Here is a 16,732-nt window from a genome sequence, read left to right on the forward strand (position 1 = left end):
CTAGAGGGGGCGTCAAACCACCCTCTAAAAAAAATGTTCTTCTAGTTGGCATCTTCTATATTTAACAGCATAAAATGATTAATAACAGAGTGACGGCACTGATTATGTGCCCTCTGTTCCTTCACTTCCCCTCCTATCGCTCTCCCTTCTACACAGGTGGCTTGGGCACACGCCCCTAAGAGAACGCACTCAGGGATGTTTATTTTATTTGAAAACTTAGACTACGGCTATGTTCGTATTCATGGGGTGCGTCTTCCAAGGATGCTGTCTAACTGGACTGGATCCTTCAAAGTCTGTGAAAAATAAGGAAAGCGGAAGAGTTTTAGCTGTGAACAAAGACTACACTCATGACAAACCAGAGTGGAATAAAGGTGACAATCACAGGAGCATGAACAAATAAAAGCAAATGTAATGATATAAACCTTAGTCAGTTAGGTAACATGCTGCTATCATTTTGCACATCTCTGATGTTGCTGCTATTTTCAAATATCCATTACTGTAAAAATGTCCATAGCTGCATATTGGTTATTTATTCTTCAGGTGCCCAGTTTTATATTGTTAAAACACTTTACAGTACAGGATTTTATTGTTTATCTTTATCTTCACTATTATGTTATTCTTATACAATTTTCTAAGGTCCACATTTGTGTGACTATTTTTTTCTATAATCCTTTTGCTGCTATAAATTTCCCCATTGTGGGACACTAAAGAGATTTTCTATTCTATTCTATAACAGGGGTAGAAAGATATAAGTAAATCTAAATAATTTATGTATAAAAAAATATATCTGCAAAATATCTTACATTCAACAACGAAAAATAGCAGTTAAAAAAAAAAATCCTATCGGACAACACTGCAATTCCATCTTTTTGAAGTTTTGAAATCCTCTTTGTTCATCTGCTGGAGTAGCAGATTCATACCATTTTTTCAATTTCCTTGTTTTTCTCTTCGTCCCACTCGGACCGTCCAAAAGTGACGCCACTCGTGACTCATAGATTTACTCTGAAAAAACAGCTATTCTGCAGAGCCAGACGCAAACCACAGTTCCCCCTTTGGAACCTCTGTTTTGTCGAAACAGGCACAAACCATTCAGAATTTTTTTTTTTTTAAAAAGAACAGGCTCCAAACTGTGACGATGGATCTATCTTCCCACCCTGTCCCAAAAAGCCTTACTTACAAGATCATGGGCAGGCAGGCCTAAGAAGGTCTGTATCTTGGTACAAAAGCAGGTAGAGACAAACCAACGTAGCATTATTATAGCAGACAGGAAGAGGAACACTGTGACTGAACAAAATCAGAGAACACAAGCTGTAGAGGTTGTAAAAAGACTGTCAAATACAGTGACAATGCAGCAGATTTATTTCAAATACATGTAAAATTATAATGAAGGAAACAAGCAGAGAGGAGGAGAGATGTCCCTTCAGCATTTTCTCCTTGTCTTAGAGTGAATATCAGGAGCTGCTCTGCCACTGCAGCGGGTAGGATCAACAGACTGAGTTTTTAACTGAAACTACTATCATTGTGCTGCATTGCATGACCCCCACATCTGAACAATATTATGATCCTGATTGATAAACTCGACAAAATATTGCTTTGCTCTCTTCTTGCCATCTGTGTACCTATAAGCACACTGAAGCTTTGGTCCGATCGGCACGTGCGTTCAAAAAGTGTCCTTCCCTTCACCAACCATTCAGTAAACATCTACAAACGGTTAACATTGAAAACATGTCTTAGAGCTACAATCAGTGTCATTAATATTGGCAAGAGTATTGATGGGAAAAAATGTATAGTCTTATTTAATTGAGATCTGCTGTTTTTTCATTCAAGCCAGCATTTATTAATCCTTGCAAAGGAGAACATGCAGCCTGCAAAACGCAAAAACAAGCTGCAGACTGTGGAAGAAAACGGTAAAATGTTGAGTAAACCTGGAGAGGAGGGAGTCTGAACTGAGATGGGGAAAAAATATCTATTACTAAAGTACTAAGTGAAGGAAAATCACCACTTATGTGGTAATTTTAGAAGGGATGTGACAAGAAAATTGACATGTTCTGTTGGACTGTTTTAACCTGCATCCTGTTGGCCTAACTGGCATGTTTTGTTCTATTCAGTTTGGTGAATTGCAGTCTGTCAGAGATCAGCTGTGCTAGTCTGGCCTCAGCTCTGAAGTCCATCCCCTCCTATCTGACAGAACTGGACCTGAGCAAAAACACCGACCTTAAAGATGCAGGAGTGGAAAAGCTCTGCGGTTTTCTACAAACACCCCTATGCAAACTGCAGAGATTAAGGTAGGACACCATGTTGTGTTAACACACAAAATCAAAAAGAAACAACAAAAACAGGAGCGCTGATAGGTCCTCCCAAAAGTTATTCCTTTTTAGTTTTTATCCTCATTGGCTTCATCATGTTGCAACAAGTGCAGCCTTGAAAAATAGTAAAAATATATATACTTATATAAACAGTAATATAAACATATGACATTTTCATGTATATTTATATATTTTTTTACATAGGCTATACAGGAAACTGTAGAATGGCCAGAGAAGGCAATTTACCTAAAGAGAAAAAAAAGGAAGAAACACAGAGATCTTGTTTTCTAACAAGTCTGACTCTTCAGCCACTCAGGAACTGTTTTATCTGTGAGCCTATCCTCTGTCCACTTGGGCCCATTAAGATTGAGCTAATATTGGCTAAGCATTGACCAATGGGGAGCCCTTATAACTTTAAATTGACAAGATCTGTTATACCATTTTGAAGTTTAGAAATACTCAATTTCAGCCTCAAATGTGGATTAGAAATCCCTTCTTACACCAGTTGAAAAAACTTAGCAAGATCATTACAGTCTGTACCTTTCACAGGGTTTCCTCTCAGTTAGGGTCTAGATAGTCTCCACATATGATTAAAAGGGGAACTATGGACGACTCTTGGCCACAGCTCTATGTGATGTAATCCTGTATACCACTCTCAGAAATCCTCCTGCCCAGAACCAGATAATCAGGGAAACTATGGAGAACCTTCACCCAGGACCTGGTGCTCCAAATATTAAACTTCTTGTCGAAAATCCACCTGTCCAGAATCAAATAATCAGAAGTGGGTTTCCTTAATGGAGAATCATTACTTCCATTTTTTTTTATTCCAGAGAACCTTTATCCAGGGTCTGGTGCTCAAAAAATGGATTCATCTTTTAAAAGAAATCCAAAAAAAAACTGTCCAAGACCTAAGAAAAGGGAAGACTCTGGAGTATGTTATAATTCGAGGCTGAATTTGATTTGCTTCAAATTGTACAAGCTCGAACGTTTGGGTTTGATGAGTTAAATAAAACTAAATGCCATATTTCAGCATATCGTCATGAGGTTTGCTGTTTTATAATTTTTTTTGGATTGAAAATATTTGTGTTGCTTTCCATGTTCTGTGTGGAAAAACTGCCACTTTCATGTTGTGGTTTTATGTAAATACCAAACTGTGCTAAAAATGTTATCCTGCAAGTTTTGTTCCTGCGAGTGTTAAGTTCGTCAACCAGGACGATGAAGAAAATATTTGGTTAACGCCCCTTTTTCCTGAAACCATGACGAGACGATGACGCACAAATATTGTTTTCAGAAAATAAAAATGTGACGAGAATAAAAAATTATTTTCGTCAACAAGACTAAGACCAGACGAAATTAACAAGCCATGGAAGAGTGGACATTAAAAAATGTGATTGTTTATAATTAATTTGTAATTGTTAATATAAGTGTTTCTTTAGCTTCATAGAAGATAACGCGTTTCTGCCTTGCTTGTCCCTACATGGCGCCTGTCCCACAGTGCCTCACGCCGCTCAGTTAGTAGTAGCAGAGGGCTTATACTGGTCACTGGTCGTAGTTAACTGTGGCTAGCTCAACTTTGCAGTCATGGCGTTGGGCTCAGATAACGGTGTACAGTTTGTTGGAGGAGCTGGGCGAAAACAACGCCTGGATGTGTGGAGCCATTTCGTTTACAACGAGAAGGACAACAAAACAACCTGCATGATAATGACTGACACCTCAGCCAATTCAGAAGTTGGGAGCACCCCCACCGTACAAACCCGATGCCAAAGAGCAGAAAGCCCTGGAGAACTCAGTGGCAAAGTGGATTGGGCGTTCTGGCCTACCTGCAAGGACCATTGAGGATGAAGACTTTGTGGATATGATGAAACAAACCGACAAAAGGTTCAATGTGTACAGTGGGATATATGTTAAAAAGAGAATCAGTGTTTGGAAAGTTCTATTCTGCACAGTGTTATATAAATAATATAGAGAAAAGAGAAGCAGTGTGTGAAGAAGTTTTATTTGCAGTGTGAACTAAAATGGCTAAAATTTGACTGAGACTAAAATTGACATTCGTCATTTAGACTAAGACTAAATAGGGAAGGCAATGACTAAGGCTAAAATTAATTTTCGTCATTGTGACTAAGACTAAATAAAAAAAAAAAGCTGACGAAATTAACACAGGTTCTTGCTTATGCATGTTTTATATGAGAGCCCCTAGGTCTTTAATGCTGTCATTATTATTGATCTTGAACTGGCTCTGTTGGACTCTTCAAACTGCATCCTTGCATGTTTTATCCTCTATTTAGATTGATGAACTGCAGTTTGTCGGAGTTCAGCTGTGCTTCTCTGGTCTCTGCCCTGAAGTCCAACCCCTCCCATCTGACGGAGCTAACCCTCAGCTGGAACAAAGACCTGAAAGATAAAGGAGTGAAGGAGCTTTGTGGTTTTCTACAGAGTCCTCTCTGCAAATTACAGATATTGTGGTAAGACACCAATTTTTACTTTAGTGCCGTTGTGCAATATATGCATTTATGTTATTCCTCTGGATGTCTAGTTTAATGTAAAAAAACATATTGGAAAACATTTTTATTTATACAAAAGGATTAATAAAGACAAGATAAGGTTACATAAGGATCCACCACTTTTGTCAGACCAATCGACTCAAGATTAATTTATGAACTAATCACCATCCATATTAGTTAAGGAAGGTTTTTACATGGTCCTGTTGGCATCAGCTCACATGTTTTATTTTTCATTCAGCCTGGAATCCTGCAGTTTGTCAAAGACCGGCTGTGCTTCCCTGGCCTCAGCTCTGAAGTCCAACCCGTCCCATCTGACAGAACTGAACCTGAGCCGAAACAGAAACCTGGAGGATGCTGGAGTGGACGAGCTCTGTGGAGCTCTTAAAACTCCCCTCTGCAAACTACAGACATTGAAGTAAGACTCCATGTTTTAGTTTGGCATGAACAAGTCTGCTTGTTCACACCAGACATATACATCTAACTACTTTATCATATACAGTAATTTTTTTTTTTGTACTTTATATACTATAATAATCCCAGAGGGAAATTACTTCTCTGCATTTGACCCATCCCCTTGGGGTTATTGGTCTTGCTCAGGGACCCAGAGTGGCAGTCTGCAATGGGGGATCAAATTAAAAACCTCAAGATTCAGAGCCCTATGGACATAATATAATGGACATTATAGCACATAATATATCTGTCCTGAATACTCTACATTAGGGGTCACCGATTAAAAATAAGTGGGGTTCGAATAAAGAAAATCAACAACCAGTAAAGGTCCGGGGACATTTCTAATTATAGCCTGGTACTTTAAACAGAATTTAACACTGAAATAAATTGAGGTTTTTAAGCATACACGTTATATATTGACTTATTAAATTTAAAAAATTGAGAAAAAAAATAAAATTTTTCCATTTTAAAATCTAAAGTGTTTTTTTGAAGTCGAGAACAACAATCCTTCAGTTAGGTATTTGACAATTTCCTGATTCACATATTTTATAAAACACTTGAACTGATAGTTTGTTTTTGTTATTTTCTATCTTTTTTCTGGCTTAATGAGAGCAGTCGGCTTTAGGCTGTCCTGCAAGGCTTTAAACCTGAGTTTGAATGGTGACAAATGGCACCATTCTCAAGCACATATCAAGGAGCTCATTTTGAGCCTGGATCCATATTTATTTTTTATTCTGTTCATGGTGGAGAATCCTGCTTCACAGCAGCAGGTTGAGCCGAACATACTCAAAATGTGCAGGGTCATCTTTGAGCACACCATTTCATTTTTCTTTCACGAGTTCACCGCAGTTCTTCCAGCAATCCACACTTTCTCTTCTCTTTTTTCCTCGTTTTCACCTTCTTTCCCATCGCCTGGCTTGCCACAGGTTTGCTGCTGTGTCTAAAAGTAGCAGCAGCAACCCAGACTGACAGCAGCTCATTGGCTAATTTATATCACCTGCAGCCTGGTGTTGGACGCTCCGGAGTGCTTTACCGTACAAACAGCAGAAGCGGTGCAAGTAAAGTTAGACACTGCCGTCGGACTACATGCTGTAATTTATAAATGTGTTAAATCAGGTTGGGTGCAGATTAGCATGCAGATGGGTCCGGATCCGGACCCCGGGCTGCTAATCCATGACCTATTCTCTAAAGGTACACAGAGTAAAAAACGTTTTTGATACTGTTGTCCATTAGTGGTTATGTGAACGATCTGATTTATATGGAATGAGAGAAAATGATAAATTAATAATATTTCTGTCATTTCTCTTTAATTTAATTATTTTTTTTTTTTTTTTTACAGATTACACTGCTATTTTCTTGGGTAAAAAAAACTTATTAAACAACACTTTAAGTAGTAATAGAACAGAAACTGAATGATCTCAAACATGGTTTGATATTAAATGAATTATCTTAAAATAGCAGAGACAGAAATTTAAGTTTTTAGATCAAAGAAAGGGTATTTCAAAATATGCTGTTGAAATTGACTTTTTCAGACAGCAAGTACAATCTAAGAGCTTAATATATGTTTATTGTGCCAAAGGTTCAAAATATAAAATAAAAGACATGCTTTTGTGTTCTTGGATCTAATTTGTTTAATAATGTTTGCATAGAGTTGAAAATGTTTTTTCTCAAATTAAAATGTCCTGAAATACCTCAAACAAACTGTCAGGGTTTATGGATGTTGTTGCTGACCCAAATGAAGAGTAGAAGGAGGAAGGGAATATTGCTTGAAAGAAAGACGAGGATCCAGGATCCTGAAAACATAAAGGGAAACTAACACAAGTCCACACAGGGCAGAATCGTGACAGAAACACTGTCATTTTTAACCAACAGGGGAGCTTGAACTTCAAGGTTTGGCTCCATTTGAAGGTCACCGACTACACTGTAATGTGGCTAAATCAAACAGTCTCCCTACATGTTTTGGAATTGGATAACAGACCAATACAGACCTGATTTTTGTTAAACCAGTATAATTTGGCTACAGTACCTGAGTTTATATTAATGGAGCTGTTGTGAGAACTCAAACTATTTTAACCGGAACCCTGGTTTCATCTCATATGATTGATGCTTTATTCAGACTGGAGAACTGCAGTTTGTCTGAGATCAGCGGTGCTTCTCTGGCCTCAGCTCTGAAGATCAATCCCTCCCATCTGAGGGAACTGGACCTGGGCTGGAACACAGACTTGAAGCATGCTGGAGTGAAGGAGCTTTGTTGTTTTCTACAGACTCCCCTCTGCAAACTACAGAGATTAAAGTAAGACAAAATGTTTTAGCAAATTCAGACGTTTCTGATGTTAAAATTGTGTTTGCACTAAACTCCTGATGTATGGTTGATATTGCACAGTTGCGCAATCATCAATGTCTGTTTTCTTCTTCACTGACTTGGTCTGTTTAAAGATTCCTTTTCTGGTTTATTAAATTATATCTACAAAATATAAAAGAATTAATTGAAATGGATGTGGTGTTGCATCTATTATCCAGAACTTCCCAGGATCCAGTTTATTTAGAGCATTTGATGCAGGGAATTCCAACTCCTATTTCCAGCAACATTATTTGATAATATGGAGCTAACATAGGCAAAGTTGTTGAAACCTAAAGATTCCTAAAACTTTTGTAAGAACTTAGTCCTGGAGATGACTCCCCTCATGTAACACATGTCAGAGAAGAGTAGACTGCTCTTAAAATCTTTGACATGAGCAAATGTATAATTCAACACTTTTAGGCTACGTTCACACTGCAGGCCTTAAAGTTCAGTTCTGATTGTTTTGTTAAATCCAACTTTTTTTGCGTATCTGTTCACATTTCCAAATATATCTGACTTGTATGTGATCTCCTGTGTGAACTGCTTTCATAGAACGCAAGTGTCCCGCATGCGCAGTGGAGAACGCAATTACATCACAGGCCAGCGTGCTCTGTGTTTATGGAAGTAGACATGGATGGTAGCGCTGGACCGCATCTAGTGATCTTTCCGAACTTTAAAAACGTAATCTTTTCAAGATGGTTAAAAAAAGACTGCTCTCCACATCATCGTCCACAATGGTTGTTTTTCTTCCAGCTTCTGGGTAGCAAGATGCAGAATAGTGACCTTTGTTGAATATAATGAATGCAACCTAGCTGTTCAAACACAGGTTGCATTTGAAAAGATCAGATTCTTACCGGATTTAGGACCACAGCCCGGCGGCCTGGATCGCTTTGGAAAAATCGGATCTGTGTTGTTTAGACTGCCATGAAAAGATCAGATCCAGGTCGCATATTGGCAAAAAAATTGGATTTGTGTCACTTCAGGCTGCAGTGTGAACGTAGCCTTTGAAACTCTGGATTGATAGTTCAATGTTCTGTGTGTTTTAGCTCTTACAGTTGGTTTTGCATTAAACAATCTTGACATCAGGTTGTTATGGTTGTGGAATAATTATAATAGTTAATTCTAACTGCAGTTATCTTAATTTCTTCATATTTCCTCCAGGAATAATCGTTCTGTACTACCAGACTTTTTCTTGTTAGATATTAATGCGAGCTCTGTAACTGGTTCAGATTTATTTTATTCTTCAATTTATTCTTTATAAAGATTGAATAGCTGCAGCCTGTCAGAGACCAGCTGTGCTTCTCTGGCCTCGGCTCTGAACTCCAACCCATCCCATCTGAGAGAACTGGACCTGAGCTTGAACAATCTGGAGTCAGATGTCCAGCTACTGAATGATTTTGTCAGCAATCCAGACTACAAACTGGAGACTCTAACGGTCAGTAGATACATGAAAAGATTTTTTCTCTCATTGCAATGGGAAACATTCAATCAGTTTCAACTTAGTCACAGTCTAAAAATCACTAGTTCTGATTTCACAAATCATCCATACATAAGTTCTGCTCCACAGCTGCTCTGAGCACGACTGCCTTCATATCGGTTGAGCTGCATTACTATCTCTGTTACAATTTACCATCAAATTGTAATCACGAAACAACATTTCAAAATGAAAACAAGGAAATTTTCAAACAAATCCCAAACAATCTATTTTATTCTTTGGTTTTTGAGGTTTTTATGGAACTAGAGGCTCATTTTTTGTACAGTGGGTTGACAGGAGAGGGTATGAGAGAGGGGGAGAGACATGCGTTATTGCATTAAAATTAATATATTTCGCAAAACTCTAACACTTTTTTGGATCACAAGAGTCATTGTCCTGCAACTGGACCTTATTATCTTGTAAAAAGATGAAGACCAGAAATAGTTGGAGGATGATGGTGCTTCATATGTTGATTCAAAAGCATAATCTTTTACATTTATTTTGTGAGGATTAGCACTAGAGCCGTGGCTGAAATATGATGGATATATCTCGTCTTTTTAATCTGCTGCTGCTGCCATGTTGTTTTTCCAGACTTATGTGAATAAATGTATTTATATGCAACTTTAATTGCATTTCTTATTTAAATTTTTAATAATTGCATTTTTTTAAATAAGCAGACTATTGACAGAGTTGCGCATATTTATAATGGAAACTCAACCACTGACTGAAAGCTGATGAAAGATGCTGGAAACACTCATTTTGTCTTCTCTGTTCTCTCTGCAGGTGGTGGGATAGATTATTGCAGATGAAAAAAGCTAAGCTGTTTCCTAATAATCCATTGAGATCAAAGCAGCAGTTTGAGCTTAAAGATTTCTATCTTGTTTGTTAAATGGTTCATGCCTATTGTTGCAAATATGCACCAAACTTTGTATTATGTACTCAGCATAGATAGCATGTAATCCAGGCATACGGAAAGTTGGTCCTCCAGGGCCACTGTCCTGCAGGTTTTGCAGGTTTCCCTGCTTTAGCACAGCTCATCCTGATGATTGCAGTTCAACAAGAGCTTGTTTATTTAGCTGTGCTCAAGCAGGAAAACCTCTAAAACCTGCAGGACAGCAGCCCTCCAGGACTGACTTTGGGCATACCTCACAGCCTGTTATTATACCCGCTGAGTGGACCACAGTCATGCTATCTCTGGCGAGCACATGGAGGGCTCTGTGGCCCTGCAAAGAAATGCTACCCAAAACCATTACTGACCCACTGCAAAGCTGATCATGCTGAAGGATGTTGCAGGCAGCAGATTGCCCTCCACTGTGACTCCAGACTCTGTTACATGTTCTCAATGTGAACCTGCTATCATATATGAAGAGCACAGGGCGCCAGTGGCAAATTTGATAATCCTGGTGTTCTTTGTAAATTAACAAGCATCCTGGACAATGTTGGGCTGTGAGTACAACCTCCATCTGTGGACTAAGGCTCCTCATAACATCCTCCTGGAGTAAGTTTCTTATTGTTTGTGCTGACAAATGCACATTTGTTGCCTGCTGGAGGTCAATTTGCAGGGCATTGGCAGTGCTCCTCCTGTTCCTCCTTGCACAAAGACTAAAGTAGCGGTTCTGCTGCTTGGTTGTTGCCCTATTATGGCCTCCTTCACGTTTCCTAGTGTACTATCCTGTCTTCTGGTTGGGCCTCCAGCCTCTGGACACTGTGCTGACAGACAGCCAACTTCTTGCCACAGCTCACAATGATATGCCATCCTGGATGAGCTGCACTGCCTGAGCCACTTGTGTGGGTTATAGTCTGTTTCATGCTACCACCTGTGTAAAAGCACCTTCAACATTCAAAAGGGACAGAAACCTCAACCAGAAAGCATAGGTACTGAGAAGTGGTCAGTGGTTCCCCACCTGCAGAACCATTGTGTCTTGCTAATTGCCAATAATTTCCCCCTGTTGTATATTCCATTTGTATAACATGCAAAAATTATTCTCAAGCAGAGATCCTTTCTAAGTGGATAGTTTGAAATCATACATATATATATATATATATATATATATATATATATATAAAATATAATTATGTATGTATATATTTGTGGGTGTGTAAAAGTTCAGGCGTCAATGGGTTAATCCTGTCAATAAGTGTCTAATATTGTCTATTAAAAAACTGAAAATTATTAAGCTCTACTTAATGGCTACATGTAGTTTTTGTTTGAGTAAAATGTAAAGTTTATTTATTAATCTTCATTCTGTAACCAAGAAATATGAAATAAAGCTTAATTTTAAAGTTTTACAGTTATATTTGTTCAACTTTGATACAATTTTTGGGTTTGTGTTTTAGATGTTTTTTGGTGGTTTCTTAAATTAGACCATGAAGCTTTTTCTTGTAGATTTCAGATATATTATTTCTGTCTTCTTGATGGTAAATATTCATTTTGAGTAAAGACTTTGATGAGAATTGGAAACACTTTCTGGAGAAACTGACTTTTATATCTTGTTTAAAGATTTTACTTGTTCTTCCTGCACTTCTAGTTCTGTTGCATCTGTGGCTTAAAATACAAGTCTGCTCTGATGAGGTCAGAACAGAAGAGCATCATTGTACAGGTGAGCAGCTTTAGGTTTCTAATAAATAGTTACTAAGACATGTGGGGGGATACATCTTTGCACTGTGTAAGGATTTTTATCAAAGCTGAAGAGCGCAAACAATCCTCCATCATGTCCAGCTGATTCAACAAGACCTGCAGAATTATCAGACAGCTGTCTCTACACCATGTGTTTCCTGTGCTGCCCTCTGGGGAGCGGTACAGTCATGAAGTGGTGTGCTTGGAGACTAGGGAACATTTTTTTAGCTCTTTGCTGCTTAAGAACCGTATCCTGTTCCTCCTTTTCCAGCAGCTCCATCCCCACCATCTTTAAAACACACATTGTGTTCAGGCAGAGCCAACAGCAAAGACGGTTTACAGGGCTGTCAACTCTCACCCATTGGGAGTGAGACTCACCCATCTCAGTGTCTTCACACACTCTCATTCCATATTCCCAATTTCTTACACTAAAAAATAACAGACATTAAAACAACTCCGTTCCAGTCATTTATGTATAGAAATACCACTGTGATCAAAATCCAGTCTTTTTAATACAACCTTAGTGCTAACACAAAGGGACATGCCAGGTTCATACTCAGTCCGTATTCCCACCTGTTCACTGTGCCAGATATTGACAGTTGTTACGAGGTATGTCATTTTAATTTTTATCTTATCTGCACTAGGATAATTCTCTTTGTAAGTTATTGAAGATTTTAAGCAATCTAGTACTTGAGTTCAGGTTTGCCTCTCAAACCCATAGAAGCTCCACAAAATGAAAAAGAACCATTACATTTTATTTTTCAAAAGATCTGCCACCCAAGAAGAGACCATTGCACTGGTTCCTGTATTAGTGCCAGTAATACAGTAATAACTCTTTAGTTCCCCATTGTTTATTTTACTCAAACTGCAAAGAATAATTCATATACAAAGTTGTGAAATTCTTAGTTTACATTATATTTAAGATGCAATTATTTTAGTAGGGCCCTTTCTTCTTTAAAACACCAGTATATAGAAAATAATGTATATTGTGAGAAAACTGTTCCACATAACTATGGATCACTGATTGTTATTCAGCAACATTTACTATGCTATAAAAATCCCACATTCTGACACTTTGTTTCAGTTAAATCCTCTGAAAAATCTCAGACGTTATAGCTGCTCTTATCCTCAGAGCCTTTTGGTCGAATCCTGACAGGGTTTTCTGTCCAAACTATTTCAAAATCTCACCCCAAGGTTTGTTGAAAAGTTGGCAGCCTTTGGTTTAGGTATTCCTGCATGAAGTCCAGCAACAAAAGGAAAAAACAAATTTTTTATTTGCAAAATTCCTGCATTGAAAGCCTGATCTAATCATTGCAGAATCCAACCAGAAAATTTAACTTTCATAAAATAAGCAGTAAGCACAAATAACCTTTCTTATTTTTTATTGATGAGTGAATTTTCCATTCAAAAAATGCTTAAAACATAACTTTCCATAAAATATTTTGACTTTGCTGCAAATACTCTACAAAAATTTTGTATATTTTACAATGTAAATCATTCTGTGTTACAGATTGTTTTTATTTAGGAAACTATTTCCGCAGATATGACAGATGATTTAGTCTTGTAGTTAGTTTATTAACGCATCTTTAAAAACAATACAGCTAAAAGCAGAGCACTCAACAAAATGAGAAATCAGGACAAGAATTTATTCATCAGAAAAAAGAGGAAAAGGTGAGATTAGTACAGCACAATGAATAAGGAGAAATTAAAACAAGTTTATTATATTTAAATTACTGTATCAAGCAAAAAGCTTTTAAAAAAGCCATAATTTAAGGGTTTGGTTCCTTAAAAAAAAAAAAAAATAGGGGTTTCAGTAAAGGTTGCTTTACATTAAATAAAAAGTTTTCTTGTTACTCTACCTTTTGGCCCCAAATAATAAATTTATTAACTGTTCTTGGTTTGGACAAGGGATTCTTATGAAATCAAAATTATATCTCTCCCTATTTTATTGGCAAAACTAACAGATTAATAAAATATTTGCTTTAATCTGTCACTTTTACTAACCAGTCTCTTTGGTCTTTTACCAAACGTGGCAGATTTTTTTTTGTATACTTTTCTCTTTAAACTCTTAAACTGAGTTCTGAGCTCATACAAAGGTATCCCGACTCTGAATGAAAGGAGTCCTTGTTGTCCCTCTGCTTGTTTGACTCCTGCCTGAATAATACAGCGGCGGCACTATCGTCACCCTGGATGATGATGGTGGCCGCATGTACGTCCGTCTGCTACGGACAGTGGCATAAGAAGCCGGCCTTTGAGGCCTTTTAGATGAACTGTAAAGGAAATGGACACAAACATGGTCATTTTCTCCCAGAAAGTCTTGGTAGCAATCATTTCACGTCAGAAATATAGCCTCACCTTGATATGAGACCCTCTTTCCCAGAGAAGAAAGTGAGCACACCTGCCCCACAGATGAGAAGAATGGAGCCTCCCCAGCCAACGAACACAGCAGCACCCAGTTCAAACCTGAATAAAGAGACACCACTCATATTCATTCACCTTTTATTTAGTTCTGACTTGAAAGTTTTATTTTCCTAACAATTCAATGCAACTCAATAATTCAATATCACTCACTTCTGGGCCTTGTAGTTTGGATCCACAAATTGCGATATGACTCTATTAGCCCACCACGAATATGTAATCATGCCACAAAATCCTGCCGGAAAAGTCCCTAATTTCATTAACAATGCCTTCATATTTGAATTTTAACAGTATTACAAGAAAAAAAGAATCTTTACCTGAAGCTAAGAATGTTACGCCTCCAGAAAACGTCACCCTCGAGTTAATAATCTCTGTTCCCCCAATTTTGGTGCATTTCATCCCAATGAGCGTCAGGACGCCTCCAAAGAAGCCTGTAATGACTGAGCAGATTGCAAGTGCTCTGAGAGCATGCAGCCAAACTAAAAGAAGAAGAAAAAAAAAAGATATTAAACTTGTTTCCAAAACAAAAAACATAAAATATTATTTTATTACATGTAGGTACAATTTCAAGCTAAAAAGAGATGTAATATAGATTTTTCCCTAAAATGTCCATCAGACAGCTGCAGCTGATCCAAAACAAAAAGTAGAGCACATTAAACCAGTCCTCAAGTCCTTAAATTTAAACCTTAAAGACTTTAAATCCTTCTGTTAGTCTATAAATCACTGAATAGATCAGCACCTCAATCCATAACAGATTTGTTGTCAGTGGATCAACCCTCAAAGACCACTCAGGTCTTTTAGTTCCAGCCTACTCTGTTTACCCAGAACTAGAACCAAACATGGAGAAGCAGCATTTAGTTCCTATCATCCGCTGATATGGAACAAACTTCCAGAAGACTGGAAAATTTTAAATTTATTTTTATTCTTTAATTCATTTATTGCACTTTTAATTCTCTGCACTACATTGTGCTTTATAAATAAACATGCCTTGCATAGGGGCAAACAATTTTAAGAAATTAGTCAGAAAGTGAGTTTGCATTCAGCCCCCTTAACACTTTGAACTAGAATAAAAAAAAAACCCTTTCCACTTAAAGTCACCTAATATGTTGATGCTACATTGATTCTAATACGTTCCCAGTTGTTTATATGCTGCTATTAAATGTAGTGTTTATGCCAATTTATACAAGTTATATGTCAGCTATGTGTGCCACCGATTGGGCATCGAATATCTATCAACACATTTATCGTTTAATGCAGTGGTTCCCAACCTTTTTTGACTTGTGTAACCCCTTGGCCATTTTATCATACTATGAGTACCCCTTGGTCAAACATGTTGATTATTTTACAACTGATTATAAAATGGAAAATTTCATTTCCTCATCTTGAACATTTAACGCTCAAAGATTTTATTCTTTTCAATCAGAATTTGTGAAGTTAGGAAACTGAGTCGGAAGCATTTTCTTGCAAGATAATCAGTTTTATTTAACGTCCTTACATGAGACGGAGAGTATACAGAAGCTCTGACTTAATCATCCTAAACACATAGATTTATACTCTTCAAAAATCCCAGCACACTCTCTCTCTCCCATGAAACTAAAACCCACCACCTGCATAAAAGAGCTTTCTCACACACTTGAACAAAAGAAGGAAAGCATCTTAATTCATCAAAGACATACATTTAGTCAGATAAACATTTCAGACAATCCGTTCACACAAGAAAAAGGACGTGAGAACCTTAAACACAGTAAGGACATGTTTATATTTCCCCCCTTGTCTAAACTAGGGAGGAATTTCCTTCTTTTCACACCTGCTTCAACTCCCTCAGTCTCAGCATAAAGAATGGAACAAGTTAACTTTTACTTTGCCAAGAAAAAGCACAGTCTAATATCTCATTTCACAAATAAAAAATAAAAAAACATAAATATGTTGCCTAGAAGGTGAATACGTTTTGAAATCCTTACAGAGAAAAACCCATCCCAGTCCTATTTTTATTGTAATTCTTTATCTGGGAAGAAAAATATTAAATGTTTTCATGTACCTCCGATAAAGCATAGGTGGACCACCAGGGGTACTAGTACCCCTGGTTGGGAATCATTGGTTTAATGTTAAGGAATTTTCTTTTTATTAATGCATTAATCTTTTTGAATGTCCTACCAGGCAGGTCCAGCATGGATGGGTAGTCTTTGCAGTCAGACACCCCTGTGGTGTCGGAGATGCAGTCTCTCCACAGGTTGGAGTAGTAGTTGGCCGTGGTCAGGACGATGCTGCCCACCTCAGAGAAGGTCCAGTACTCTGTGGGGAGAGTAGAGCACACCAGGATCCAACCACACAGGCAGGACACAAAGCAGCCCAGCTCCACGTACATTATCACCATCCGATATTCCATGGTTGGTGCCGATCCTCCTTACGAAACAATAACGTCTTTGAGTGGAAGCTGTGGCAGAAGGCTCCCTCTGAGTCATTACTGCTGGGTGTTGTGGTAACAGATTGGGCTTTTTTCTCATCTTATCTTTTAGATAGTTGTGCCAAGTAAGCATCCTTCATCTTCCCAGCTGGGGGAAGGGATACTGTTACAACCACCTCTCTAGGTGCAGCCTTACACGTTTTTTTTTTTTTAAGATGACC

General features: G+C 37.8%; 2 protein-coding genes across 6 annotated transcripts in view; one reads left to right on the plus strand and one right to left on the minus strand.

Moving 5' to 3' along the window:
- Positions 1-11,115, plus strand: part of LOC107086760 (NACHT, LRR and PYD domains-containing protein 12-like) — a 23,989-nt gene extending 12,874 nt beyond the window's left edge. For 2 of the 4 annotated variants that reach the window (XM_015377906.1, XM_015377915.1), the window contains exons 7-11: positions 2,109-2,285; positions 4,592-4,768; positions 5,046-5,222; positions 7,374-7,550; positions 8,862-9,809. In XM_015377906.1, coding sequence (XP_015233392.1) covers positions 2,109-2,285; positions 4,592-4,768; positions 5,046-5,222; positions 7,374-7,550; positions 8,862-9,174 — 1,021 coding nt within the window. In that variant the 3' untranslated portion in view covers positions 9,175-9,809. Of the gene's footprint in view, positions 1-2,108; positions 2,286-4,591; positions 4,769-5,045; positions 5,223-7,373; positions 7,551-8,861; positions 9,810-9,855 lie in introns of those variants that run through there. The other 2 variants (XM_015377925.1, XM_015377935.1) reach the window with 2 other exon arrangements.
- Positions 11,116-13,490: 2,375 nt separating this feature from the next.
- On the minus strand, positions 13,491-16,655 carry LOC107086941 (claudin-10-like). 2 transcript variants are annotated; one of them, XM_015378248.1, is made up of 5 exons: positions 16,262-16,655; positions 14,425-14,547; positions 14,261-14,342; positions 14,045-14,152; positions 13,491-13,959 (listed from the first exon to the last, which is right to left on the minus strand). In XM_015378248.1, exons 1-5 carry the CDS (start codon positions 16,491-16,493, stop codon positions 13,776-13,778), a joined length of 729 nt encoding a protein of 242 aa, XP_015233734.1. In that variant the 5' UTR covers positions 16,494-16,655; the 3' UTR covers positions 13,491-13,775. The 2 variants fall into 2 exon arrangements, with proteins under 2 accessions (XP_015233734.1, XP_015233724.1); XM_015378238.1 differs by having other exon boundaries at positions 14,425-14,586; positions 16,262-16,653.
- Positions 16,656-16,732: the final 77 nt, after the last annotated feature.

The sequence above is a fragment of the Cyprinodon variegatus genome, unplaced genomic scaffold, assembly GCF_000732505.1.
Source record: "Cyprinodon variegatus isolate N-32 unplaced genomic scaffold, C_variegatus-1.0 Scaffold9, whole genome shotgun sequence".
Classification (NCBI taxonomy): domain Eukaryota; kingdom Metazoa; phylum Chordata; class Actinopteri; order Cyprinodontiformes; family Cyprinodontidae; genus Cyprinodon; species Cyprinodon variegatus.

Excerpts from the sequence above, each read along its gene's own strand:
- LOC107086941 (XM_015378238.1), bottom strand. The coding sequence starts at position 16,493 with ATGGAATATCGGATGGTGATAATGTACGTGGAGCTGGGCTGCTTTGTG. Across the intron at positions 14,587-16,261 it reads ATCCATGCTGGACCTGCCTG|TTTGGCTGCATGCTCTCAGA; the intron begins GTAGGACATTCA and ends TTCTTCTTTTAG. Across the intron at positions 14,153-14,260 it reads CCAAACTACAAGGCCCAGAA|GTTTGAACTGGGTGCTGCTG; the intron begins GTGAGTGATATT and ends CTCTTTATTCAG.